Source organism: Meleagris gallopavo, chromosome 2, assembly GCF_000146605.3.
Source record: "Meleagris gallopavo isolate NT-WF06-2002-E0010 breed Aviagen turkey brand Nicholas breeding stock chromosome 2, Turkey_5.1, whole genome shotgun sequence".
Taxonomy (NCBI): Eukaryota; Metazoa; Chordata; class Aves; order Galliformes; family Phasianidae; genus Meleagris; species Meleagris gallopavo.
In genome coordinates this window covers 5,182,431-5,195,792 of record NC_015012.2, presented here as the reverse complement: position 1 = coordinate 5,195,792, position 13,362 = coordinate 5,182,431, and the positions used below count along the sequence as shown (strand labels likewise).

Sequence of the window (13,362 nt, the reverse complement as noted above, 5' to 3'; positions counted from 1 at the left end):
GCATTCAAGGCCAGGCTGGATGTGGCTCTGGGCAGCCTGGTTTGCTGGTTGGTGACCCTGCACATAGCAGGGGGATGGAACTGGATGAGCATTGTAGGCCTTTTCAACCCACTATAGGCTATTCTATAATTCTATGATTCTGTGATAAGATTCTCCATGCTTTGTTTCATCTGAAGCCTTTGGGGACAAGTCAATGCAAGTTCTTCTGCTCACTAAAAGTATTTAGATGTTTATTTTGATTTTGATGCATTAAGGAAATAACTTATTGTCTAAATGGGATCAAGATACAGATGACTTAATTGACAGAAGTGCCATTTGTAGAGTGCTGAAGTATTCTGAAGGAACGAAAAGCTCTTGAAAAACCGGTTTCCCCTCTGTATTTGACAACAGATGTTGGATGTCCCAATATAAACATGGCTTGCAGTTTATCCAGGAACTCTTAAAGAGTTGAAGTAGAGGTATATTTTATTATGTTCATAATATTTACTATATTATGTATTATTCATTATATTACTTTATGAAGTGTTGAGCTATCATTTATACTTATGGTATGTAAAGATTACAATGAAGCACGGTTCCTTACTTCCATGGACCCCATTTGCCTTTCCTACAGAGAGAGAAGGGCCTTCATGTGGCCCTTGAGAGCATCTACTGCAAGTCATCTACCCTGACTTTCCCACTGCAGTATCCTACACACCTGCTGGGGAGCAGCAAGGTCAGGGCTGATGCACCAGGGAGGGCATCCTAGGAGCTGGGGGTGGCTGCAGCATGGCAGCAGGGACCTCAGTGATGGGGCACAGCCCAGTGTACCTGAGGCAGGGTCAGTGGTCTCCCAGCGAGGTGAGCAAACAGACCAAGTCCAGGGCCCTGCCAGGGTGGATCAATGACTAATGAAATATCAGGGGACACTGACTGTAGCTGTGATGATGTGTTGTGAATATTCCCTAGCTTTTGATATATGATGCTTTCACTAGGAAGCTTAAAGGGTGAATTTCTTCTTTTTAAAATGAAACAAAAAACCTACAAAGCCACGAGACACAACGTGAATATAATAACGATGCTAACCATTAAAAGGCACTTTTTACCTAAGGGTCTGTTATAAATATTTGTTTATCTTGTTCTGGTAATGAGGTTTCAGACTTGCTGTGGTGAAAATAATGTTCTGTTTCTTAATTAAAAATGAGTTGGCTTTAGAAGCAAGGAAGAAAACAAATTTGTAGAACTGGCGCAGCCGATAACGCGCTTTGTTTCTAAATGAGCCACCTTTGGTGGTGTGCTCACAATGAGATCTTCCTTTAAGGGTCTTGGAACAATTTCTAGACTGTTGTAAAGTTAGTAAATAATAATAATAATAAAAAATCTGATCTTTTTACCATCTGTGTCTGCAGCACAAAGCGTGCAGAAGGCTCCGTCTTACAAGAATATTTTCTATCCCACTAAAGAGCCCAAAGCAAGAAAGCCCAAGCAGTAAAATTTATTAGACATCTCTGCATGACAAAAATCAATAAAATACAATCTCTTGTGGTTTAATATGAAAATATACCTAAAGAAGCAGTGACTCAAGAAAAATACTGAGCAGCCGATACAAATTGAAAATGTCAAGGAGGAGAAAACTGAATGTAGAGGATGCAGTCTGGTTTACTGTAGGGCATATTTCAGAACCAGCCAGAAATATTAGTGTGGAGGAGAAACTATGGAAACTCTTTTAAAAGACAAAATGTGTGATGGCATATCCATAATACAAGTGCCAGTGAGATGAAAAAGCACACCTTTCCATGGGTGCAGAGCTTTGGGAACCAGTGTTAAAATGTTCAATTAATTTATAATTATCTGTAAATGATTATTAAGCTGTGAATGATAAAAACAACCAAAGCTAAGGTTCAGGCCAGTTTTTTTTCTGAATGGAATCCATTATTTTCTATCATACTTAGTTCTAACTACTGGGTGCTAATGATATTTTATTGACTGTGTTGTTGTTCAGGGCTGCTGGCAATGCAGCACTGAGGTTGTTCAAATGTATGCTCTATATTTTCTGTGAAAGACTTTAAATTTATTTCAGACTTCATTTGCACCCCCCATGTCCTGCTCTGATGTGTTTGTCTGGAAAAAAGATTCGGTAGCAATTTAGCAGTATTTTAAATAATTAAATTACTCACTGCATTTTAAATTCTAACTCCTTTATTTTTGTTTAATATTTTTGAATCAGAGTATGTAGCGATGCCCTTAAGATTAGCCCAGCTTTTAACTAGTTTCAAAATTGTTAAAGTAATTGCAAACTGCTGTATTTCAGGTTTCTTTTTCATTTTTGGAGCAGCACAGTTTTCATTCTGATTGTGCTTGAGGGCTCTTATGTGTTGCAACTCATTGTAAGAATTCAAACAAACAGAAAAAAAAATCCCTCTGGTCATAAATCTTGCCCCCATTCCCTTGGGTTACTGAAGCTCATGTAGGTGGAGCTGCCTCATCGGTACTGTCTCAATGATGCGGTGCCTTTTGGGGGCAGAATTGTTACACTCTCCTAGAAATCAGCTCACAGGCAGTAATTGGGTATCATCAAATGCACACAAAAGTTAAACATATCTCTGTTTTCCAGCCCCTACAAGTAATGGTGTTGACTTCAGTTTCATGACATTTAGTCAAGTGCGTTGTTGAGTTTTTGCATATGTAGAACATAGACAGGTTTTGCTTTCTAAGCATGTATTTTCAGGTGCATGATGAATAAATTGTATTTCACTTGGAAACAGACAATCTCACCCAGTTCCATGACACGAGGATCTTGGGAGAGTAATGCTTGTGAGACTGATGGCAGCAGTGGTCTTTTTGGTCCCCATTGCTGCTTTTTCAAAGTGCTTTGCCAAACAAATTCCTAAAAACGTATCTGTTAGGTTGATTGCAGTTAGATATGTTAGTTTGTCATTTTAAGCTGTTCCTAGTGACAGCATTGATAGTGGGGGAAAATCCTTAATTTGTGTGAGGCTTACAGCTAGTTTTTAATTCTGTGATAAAGCAGCTAGTTTTATAGTATCTATAAGACTAGACATAAGTGAAAATGTATGTATAATCTATGTGGCTATAAACCACTCTTACTGTTGAAGGGGCAGTGAATAGATCCTTTAAAACCTCCCATTTGCCTACTTAGATGACTCTTTCTGTGTTTTTTATCATTTTAAATGACAGAGAAGGCTAGCTAACTTCTCCTTGTAATCAGTCCTGTTTGTTGTGAGAGTTGCTGCTTTATACCTATAACAAATCAAACTTAGAGGCATACTACGTATTTGTTTGCAGATATATTTCTCTGTGACAGCTGTTCTTTAAGACCCTGAGATCTGCCATTAATTTTGAGTAGTCAGGAAGGCATCCATCTAGTCAGCAGTAGAAATTATTGCTGCTCTTTGATGAGTTTTCATTATTAGCATTTCTCAAAGGCAAGGGCAACTGAAATTTATGGCATCAGCTGGTCACACGAGACGGGGATGTTTCATAAACGCTGCCAGATGTCACCGAGATGAGCTTGTATGCACCAAACGAATCATTTCTGGAGGAGCTGTTAAAGCTGCTTCAGCAACTTTTCCTACCTGGACTGTTTCTGTTGCACGAGCCAAATGGCTCTGGGACTTCTCTGTGTGCAGCCCAAGTGTCCAAAGAGCCAATGCGACAGCAGCAGGAACGTGGTGCAGGGTGGGCAAGGCTGCACGTGGGTGCTGCAGAGATGGTGTCAGGGCACTCCTGTAACCTCCTGGAAGTCCCAATGGGAAGATAATGAATCAAATCCCAAATTATTTTTGAAAGCTAAATAAACCCTATATAGTGCGCTATAAAATTCCTTTTTTTTCCTTCTTTTGGAGAAGTGAGATCTGTGCTACGTGTTTATGAAGATTGATCGATGCTCTGAGCTTGGAAGACGTGAGCTTGCAAACCCAGCAGTAGTTGCCATTTCTTTAAAAAAGTAAAACAGGCGCTGTGACTTGAAACAACACGTATAAATGTTTAGTTTGCAAGATCAGAGACAAAAAAAAGTTGAGAGTGTGTTTTAAACTTGCCCATGGACTCTGTAGGTCAGTGGGTACCATTGTGTTAGAGCATGGTCTGCCACATGGCAACAGCTAATTACCCCAAAAGGTTTTCTGTCTTGGAGCAAGGAACAGATGAAATAGGTGCAGAACCGAGGTTGCAAGAGCATGTTACATTTTTTGTATGTTTAACTTTATAATCTAAGAGGTATTTTCCTATTTTACCTAAGAAGCATATTAAATTATTTTTAATTTGACTTGGACTGGTTTACACGTGAGTTAACTGTATCCTTTAGGTTGGTATATTCTGTCTCTGCACCTTCTTATTCTGCCTTCCTACAGCCTGTGTAGAGAACTTAATGTGTTTTCCTTGCCATCTAGGCCAATTTTTGTCCCTCTTTCATTGGTTAATAATTCTCCGCTATGCAGGTAGCAGTTTGTATTTACAAAGATGTCCTGGCTATATTGCTTTCCAGTTTTCTTACGAGATTAAAATTTGAGAAAACTGCAGAGTTTTATAGAACCGTGAAAGGTTTGCATGAACTTTGATATATATGCTATCAGTCATTTTTATAGTTTTATAGGTGCTTTGTATTTAAATGCTATCGTACTGCTTATAATGAACAAAACGAAGAAGTAATTTGTCAAATATTATATTCTGTATCATTTATGGCTCAATTTTGGTGTGTTATTATTCTGACTAGTCTAAAAATTGCTTTAAGGAAAGTAAAAGCAGCCCTGTAATTCCAGGTAACTTCATTGGCCGCACTTAATTTGATTTTCTCAATAGCAGGTGGCAGACTAAATGGAGTTAAAATAATGAAATAAACAGTGGCCTCCACATCTCACCAGAGTTCCAAAAAAGCATATTGAATTTAGGTCTACCTGCTTTGTTTAAAGCAGGAACTTGGATATGCAAACTCTTTTAACAGTTTTGATAATTACGGAAGATTGTTTGATAGGGAGGCGGGTATGATTTAAAAACAGTGAACCCCAGTTAGCAAAATGCAAAAGAAAAAAACTTCTGGTGTCCAGTCCTGCTTGGCAATTTTGCATTGTCAGATGGAGATTGCAGGGAGGTTCACAGGGACTTGAATTTTTTTTTTTGTGTGTGTGTACTTATTCAATGACAGATGAAGCTGAAATGCTCTTTGGGGAAGGCTGTCTTTGAGGATAGTAACTGGAAAGGATGCCAGGAAGATCTTAGAACTTCAAAGAGTGCAAATTGCCAAGAAAGTTACCCAGAATTAGAGATGCCAGAGTTGTGGGAACTTGTACATCCTGTGAAGACACTCATATGAATGTGGAGGAGATGGACGTATTGCAGGGGAATGATGTAGAGGAGCTACTCACTTTTATTGGTGATGTTCCAGAGAAATAAGTAGGAAAAAGGCAAGGAATTGTAGCCAGTTTGAGCACAGCAGGGGAAGTCAGATGTGGGACTGCTTTTCAGCAAGTTAACTGTAGCAGGGCTTCCTATATGCCTGGGCTTCAATGAGGCATGTTCTGAAGAGAAAAGGGTCTCCAGGAGGCCCAGGTAAAAAGCAAGTGATGAAAGCAACATGGAAACTAGGAGTCTTGCTGTAGCCAGCCAGAAATGCAAAGGTTAAGCCAGCTCTGTGGGCAGGTAAATCTTTGGCACAGAGCAGAAGGGATGTAGAGCAAAGAGATGGCAGTGTTCTCATGCATGTGGGCAAAACAGCTTTCTCTTTGTGACAAGGATGTGCTGTAAAAGGGTGGGAAGCTGTGTTGGAGCATAAATCATATTTGGGAAAGACAGGAAAATAGGACCTCCAGTGTGCTGCTCTGCAACACAGCCCATCATGTATTTCAGGAGGGAGTTATTTCAGGGTGAATTTCCTCAAGGGAGGAGAGAGGAATTCATTCCTCTGTGCATGGTTGAGTGCGATCCAGACACTGCAGGCTGTAGCAGCGAGGGTAGGTGAGAACAGAAAGCTGGAAGCCTGCGGCTCCAACAGATTTGCTGTGAGACAGCAGGGATGAGCCTAGGCCAGCTCCTTGTGTCTCAGAAACACTGCAAGGACCTGGGGAGCAGAGGGGTTGGAGCAGAGCTGGTGAAGAACTAACTGTGTTTGGCTAGTGCTGGGGACCTCCTGTGGGGCCTCCTCTGCAGGGACCTCTGGGTAGAAAGGTAGAGCTGTAAAAGCTTTTCCCCGTTCTGTTCCCTGATCACTTGAGGGTTTTTGGTTTAGGAGATCCGTTACACTTGGTTTGTTTGAGCTTCTGTTGCTGTTTAAAAGATACTCAGTCCTCCCTGGGGAGTTTGATGTGTCAGAAGGCTGACTTGGAGCAGCCTCAGAGCTGTGGCTGATTTGTAGTTGCTCTGATATCCTTCTCTGAGGTGTTCACAATTCTCATCCCTTCTGGTGGAGAGCAGAGAGGAGGCTTTGGGAACAGAAAATTGGATGTAGCAAATGAACACAGGAGTAAGAGAAAGAATGAGGTAAGGCACAGAGAAAAAGATACCAATAAAATAGAGACGTGCTACAAAGTGGAGAAAGACACATTGAGAGAGATCTAAAAAGAAGAGAGAAAACTAGAAATGGAAAAGTAAAATAAGTAACAAGCTGAATATCCAGAAAATAATCCCATGGTACATCCATATAGAAAGTAATCTGTTCATTAAATACTAGCTCTCCCTTTGCTTAAGGCTCTCTTATGAAATTGCAGAGAATAGGTGATTTATTTCAGCCAAAATTACTATAAAAATAAGGAAGATATACTTTAAAAAAAAATCAACTTTGTTGTCAAATCTCTAAATATTTAGCACACGCTATTAGTCAAGAACACAGTTTATTAAAATTGTGGAAATCTTAGTACATCTTGAGAAGTTGAGGCCTAAGTTACTTTGTTTAAACTTCAAAAAGTGAAACTAGGACAGTTTTTTCTTTCATTACTTGCTGCAAAATCAAGTCAGGTGCAGCCACCACACCGGCTGCAAACCCATGCCACATTCTTCTCTTTGATTTTTCTCATCTGTGACAGAGAATTCTGGTACAAAGGATCAAAAGTCAGACATGTCCTTTGAAAAACGAGAAAATTCAGAGTTGTGAAAGTAACATGAGAGTTAAAGAAGACTGACTTTTTAATTTAATTGTTAGCATTTCCCTAATTTTCTTTTTTCCCCTTTTCCCCCCCATTTAAATATATCAAAACACTGAAGTACAAAGAGAATTTGGGATGAAAGATTAAAGATGACTCAGCCTCCATCAATGTCTGCTCTGTTTTTCTTTTTAAAAAAATCTTTTACCGTATTGTAGGCACTAAAACATAGATTTTAGCCACCAGAAATAATGAGATATTTCAAATCCTGTAGATTTTTGCTTGATGTAGGAAAATGGCACTTTTTTTTTTAATGTTTAGGCAGCATAACGCTTTGAACAATTTCACGCTTCAGAAGTGACAAGCCTACGTGGCTGCATTATGTGGTGTTTTACCTTGGACCATTCCATATTGAAACATCATCTGCAAGGTACTTCGCAAGACTTTTATTAACATGTTATGTTTCACTGCAAAAACCCGAAACTGAATTGTATCCGGCAGGTCCCTAGAAAACTTCCATTAGTGTGAGTGAAGTGTCCCAACTGAATATAGAAATTAGAGAATACCCTTCAAATGAGACTTGTATCCTAGAAAGCATGAAATGAGAGTGCTCCCTGTCCCAGGCAAAATCTATCAAGGTATCAGGGCCCTCAGGTTATGCTCTTGGTTTCCAAAACACCAGTCCCCAGATTTGCATCTCTTTCTGTGGCTCAGTAGCTGAAAGCTATGTAGATTCATGGTTTTACTAAAAGGGTGTGCTTTTGTGTAAGTTTTGCCAGAATTGGGTGAATCTGAAGGTCAAGGAGCTGTAAGGTAAAGAAAGGGCTCTTGCTGTTCTACCAGCTACTCTTTCCAGTATTAAATGCCTGCCAATAAGAGAGCTAAAACCAATCTTGTGATTGGAATGGGATAGAAATACAGGAATCCCGTAAGCTGTTTACAGTTTGCTAGGATAATACTTGGTTGGTCTGGAGCTCCTTTCACTGGAGGATTGGATCATATTAATCTCACAAATATTCTATCGTGGTAGGTAGATAGGTATCATTAGTTAGAGATGAGGCTGCTGAAACACAAGCAAGTAATGTACCCCAAGTAATATGAGACCAGAAATAAAACACGGCCTTTATTTATTATGAAGAAATTAGGGAATAAATTGCAAATGACTGTTTGCCTCTCCCTGAGCCTGCTACTGCCTAGCAACGATTGCTAGATAGGATAAACATCATTAACTGTAAGAAGTTCAGTGTCTAAAAAGATATTAGGAGTGCTGATAGGCAGTCTTGAGATGACTGTACTATTTTAAAGGATTATCTTTCTTTGTATTTTGGGTCTAAGGGCAGTCCCAGTCTTGCCCATGGTATGTGTACAAATGCACACACACACTACTTTCTATTTGATGGATTTTGCTTTATCATGGTGCTATAGTTAAGTACGGTAGGGAAATGATTCTGCAGCCAAAATAAAAATTAGAAATCTTGTACACTGCATGCTGGAGCTTCTCAGGAAATCATTCTAGCTCACTGTTCCTGTCAAGCTGGGGAATATGCCTGTTAATTTCCCATGACAGAAAACACATCACCTCATCAGCAGCCCTAGAAAATGACAAAATGTCCAAACCAAAAAGAAGCCTGACTGCCAAACACTTTCATTTCCACTGCTGCAGGAGGAGGGGGACTGGAAGAGGAGGAGGGGCATGCTGTAGAAATTTCAGGAAAGCAGAATAATGCACCTTGCTACCTGTAGTGTCCCCTTGTTATGCTTTATATTACTGCAAACCCTTCATCTCTCAGTCAAGATGTGACCCTTCCAGAGTAACTTTGAGCCAGAGGGTACACAGTCATTTAATTCTGAAAGAGTAATTTATACTCCTGAATCTGGTGATTGTAAAATTCTTTTTTAGTGTTTGTGCTGAGGCAAACAGCTCTGTGCAAAATCTACACCTGCAAATATCTTAGGTATTTAAGTGATAAGAACAAACGTGATTCAGTGACATACTGCACTGTGAGTATTAACCTGTAGCAATGGTAATTTCATCTGAAGCTACTGTACAGGTCCTTAAAGTCTTTGTAACACTACTAACTGTAATACTACTGTCTTTTTTTTTTTTTTAATTGAACAGGAATTATATCAAGATGATAACATTTTTATAGTCACTTTTCTTATTTCTGGAACTCATGAAGGAAAGTGTTTTTCCTCCACGATGAAATACTACATTTGTAAGTTAGTTGCAGAAAGAAATGGTGTGTGTGTATGTATTTATGTATGTATTTACCTCAGGTAAATATATTAATATTGTATTTTTATATAAGTATACTACAATGGATCAGCTTCCTCCAGCAATGAAATTACAGTCACATTAAGGACTAAATAATTCATGTTGCCGCATAAATAGTTCTGGTTCTCATGTTGCAAAGGTAATTTTCAGACTGTGAACTGGGTGGGAATTGGTGTTATGGTATCTCTGTAAGCATTTGGACAGCCTGAAACTCGAGCCTGCAGAATTTTGGATGTCTCCTTTTTGTTTTGATGTGTATTCAACTCTGCAGTCTGACAGTGCTTCTGCTGTAATGGCAAACAAGGAAAATTAAGTTAGCAGTGTATTGTAGATAACATGTTTGCTTTTGTATCTCATGGGATATTTGGCATGAAGTGGAGTAGGAGATATGGGAATAGCTTAGAGCTTCCAAGGTTGCTGAAATGATGATGAAGCCTACAGCTGGAGGTTTTACTGCTGTGTGGTTGGGAGGTCATTTGCAACATAAATGCTTTCCATTTTGTTTGTGTGATGGACCCCTGCCAGATGTTTGGCTGAGAGGAGCCAGAAGACCCTTGAGAAAGTGGCAAAGCAGGGACACAGTTATTCCAGAAGACCCAAGGCTATTCACCTTCTGCATCCAGCCCCATACAGGCGGTGACTGCTGTAGATTTTTTTTGCAGCATATCCTCTGCAGAGTGCAGGGTCTTTCCAGGTACATAGATAGCTGTACTCTGTAAACGTGTATTGCAAACACAAGAAACGTGCATATGTTTGCCTAATATGTTTGGCACAGTGGCATTCTGGTCTGGATGTAGGTTTTTGTTAAATATCTTTCTCCAAGCCTGAAATATTCAGGTCCAGGTGTTGATCAGCAGTGAAGTTATCATTTTCTTTTAGGTCCTCGTTATAAGTTGCAATGCTTCAGAGCAAGGTTGGCTGAGATGCTTCTTTTGCATATTAAATTAATGACTGCAATAATGAACTTCAGTTGTTTTGGTTTCAGAGATTTGTGCATCCCAAAGACGTGGGAATTGTGGAATATTAAAACTATGCGATCAGCTACTTTGGTTAGAATGAGTTTATCAAGGTTTGCTGTTATTAGAAAATGCAAGTAAGTGTTTTTCTCCTAAGATGTATTCAAAAAGCTAACAGCTTTTGAAAACACCTTGGAGACCATTGCTCATCCCAAAGTTTTGTTGAATGAGTCTCTCAAAATCTGTTAAAATCAAACTTCATTAATCATTCTTCGTTTAAGATGGGATACTTCGTTTTGACTGGATAGGGTTTGTCTAAGGAAGTGCTAATAGTGATGTTTTTCATTTGAGCAAATCTGCCTCTACTTAACTGACACTATTTTAAAATTCTATAAATAAATATTTATTATTTATAAATAAATTGAAAAACAGTCTCTCTAGGGCCAAGAGGGGATGCTGGTGGTAGCTGTTCTATCTTACCTGTTTCTAGCAATTACATGATTCAATACAATTTAATAAAATATAATTTCTGCAGAGGTGGGATTGGGAAGCCCTTGAAAACATTAGCACTTACATTTCTGTGTAGGTTAAGGTGAGAGTAATGCAGTGAAAATAAGTCCCAAGGACATAATTAAAGGTTCTATTCGACCATATGCTGCTTGTCCTGGCAACATGAAGAAGCAGGCACACATGGTTGGAGAAACCTGAGGAATATAATTGGGTCCAGTCGACAAATCTGATGTAAAACAGACATCTCTTCTGCCTCCTCAGATGCTCCATGTCAGTTGATGCTGCTCATGTGAAGACACTTTGTTAAAATTATCCATGTCAAAGTTCAACCAGAGAGTAGGGATGAATTTTTGTATTGCAGAATTCCTCTGTATTTTAAGAATAGCTACATTCAATGTTAATAATGAGGTTCCTCATTTAATTCAGTGTACTACAGCTCCCAGTAACCAGATAAATTCTCTGCAGTCGTATATATGCCAGAAATGATGCATCTTGTTTATTATTTCAGTATTATCCTATAGCCCGGGGAATTCATGCACGAGGCATTACCCTTGGGTTCTGCCTGCAAAACAACTCCAGCGATAGTGATGTGAGGTTGCATATTTCTATCTGCAGTGAGAGCTAGAAAGCAATTGTATTGAACTGCCTGTAAATGCAAACACAAACTGCGTGGAGAAGACTTGTGCACCATTCCCATGGTTTGGCAGACTAACTTTATTGGTGCTTGTTATCACCTCTTGAGTCGTGAGTGTGTTTTCCAATAATAGCTGCCTGGAATTTGTTGAAATGTTATATTTGCTGATGTACAAGAAAGGAATACACTTCTTTTGCTGTATCCTTTACTAGAGTGGCTTGTTACAGTTCCTACAGGATGAAAAAGAAATGAAAAAACAGAGCTTCGAACAGCTCTGTATCGAACTCCTAGAAGTCCTAGACAGATTTTTAATGTAGTAAATAGAATTTTGCATGTTTGTGTGGACTCTCTTCAGAAATTAAAGTCATCACCTTCCTTTATGGACATACATTTGCACGTGTTTGAACTCAGTTGAGCTGCGGCTCTGGAGGCGCCTCTTGTCATCATTATAGATGTCCATGGATGTGCATGCTCTTTCTCTCCCCCTGTTGTGAAGATAACTCTGGTAGTTTAAGGCTGGATGGAGATACTTCAGGTCCTGCTCAGGAGTCAGCTGGCAATCTACTATTACTGTTTTCCAGAGCATAACGTCATGATGACTTTTTAGGTGCAAGAATGTTATGTTCATGATCTGATAGAGAAGAGGAACAGGTTAAATGACAGTATGGTTGGATACCACAGTTTTTAAGAGACTGAATTTTTTATGCAGTCATAAAAAATGCAGCATTCCTGAAGAGATCTTTCTTACTTCTAAGTAGATGTTATAACGTTAGATTCAATTTGCTGTAGACAAAAAAAAAAAATTATATATGTGACATCTAATTCCTAAATTTGCTTCCTGTCTCTCTTGCGTGACCAAATACGTTGTTATTTTAGCAGTGCTGTGGACCAGATCATAATGTCAGTAGAAATGCATAATGGGATATTTGCTAACAGCATATACTGTAGCTCGTGACTAGTTGGCTTTTTCTTCTTTCCAGACGCCTTGTAGTTTAAAGAGGATTTTCTCATTTTTATAATGCCCATTCATCCTTTAATATCTTCCAGGTCGCTACTTTAGAATTCCCTCCAAAGAAGCTCTTTGGAAACAAGGATGAACGAGTGATTGCAGAGCGACGGAGTCACTTAGAGGTAACGGCACCTTTCTCAGGGCCTTCTGAAGTGTATTTAGGTGGAGCACTGTCTGCTTGACCAACAGAAACTGTTCCCATATGATCACACTTAAATAGCCTACTTGTAAGTACAGAGTTACTTGCTGCTTCATTTAACACAGGAGATGGCAGCAGTAGATTGCAAAGTAATGAAGCACGCCTTTAAAAAAATCCTAGTCTAGGGGAAAAAAAAAAAAAGGACATCTCTTTAGAGGTACGTTTATTTAGGGGGGAAAGGTTGCAGATGAGGTAAGTGTTCACTGTAGACAGATGGTCTCTATGCAAGACGAGAATTAAAAAAAACAACTTGCTACTTGAAATGCAGTTATCTGAAGATTTACTATTTTATCGTAGTTACTATAACCAAATAGCTCATGACAGAAGGAAAGCAATATATAGGCACCTCTGAGCTTTATTTTATAACCCAGTTTGGAGTGTATTTTTCTTTGAATTCATTTGAAAGCTTAATTTTATGGAGGATAAGATTGACAGAGGGTGGGGTTTGGTTTTTATTGGTTTGTTCTGCAGTGCTGTGTGGATGGCACAGTCTTCACTCCTGTAAAAGTTTAGGTCTTTATATTTCCATACTCCCTTCCAAGTATTCGAAGGGAGCGTTTAAACAGGAGGGAGAACAACTGTTTACATGGGTTGATAGTGATAGGACAAAGGGAGATGGTTTTAAACTGAGATGGGAGGTTTAGGTTAGATATTAGGAGGAAGTTTTTCCCCCAGAGGGTGATGAGGCACTGGAACAGGTTGCCCA

The 13,362-nt window shown here is 39.2% G+C and overlaps 1 protein-coding gene across 1 annotated transcript in view; it reads left to right on the top strand.

Moving 5' to 3' along the window:
• Positions 1 to 13,362, top strand: part of KIF16B (kinesin family member 16B) — a 122,010-nt gene that overhangs the window by 92,080 nt on the left and 16,568 nt on the right. The window contains 1 exon segment of the mRNA XM_031552295.1: positions 12,496 to 12,579. Within this exon segment, the coding sequence (XP_031408155.1) occupies positions 12,496 to 12,579 (84 nt within the window).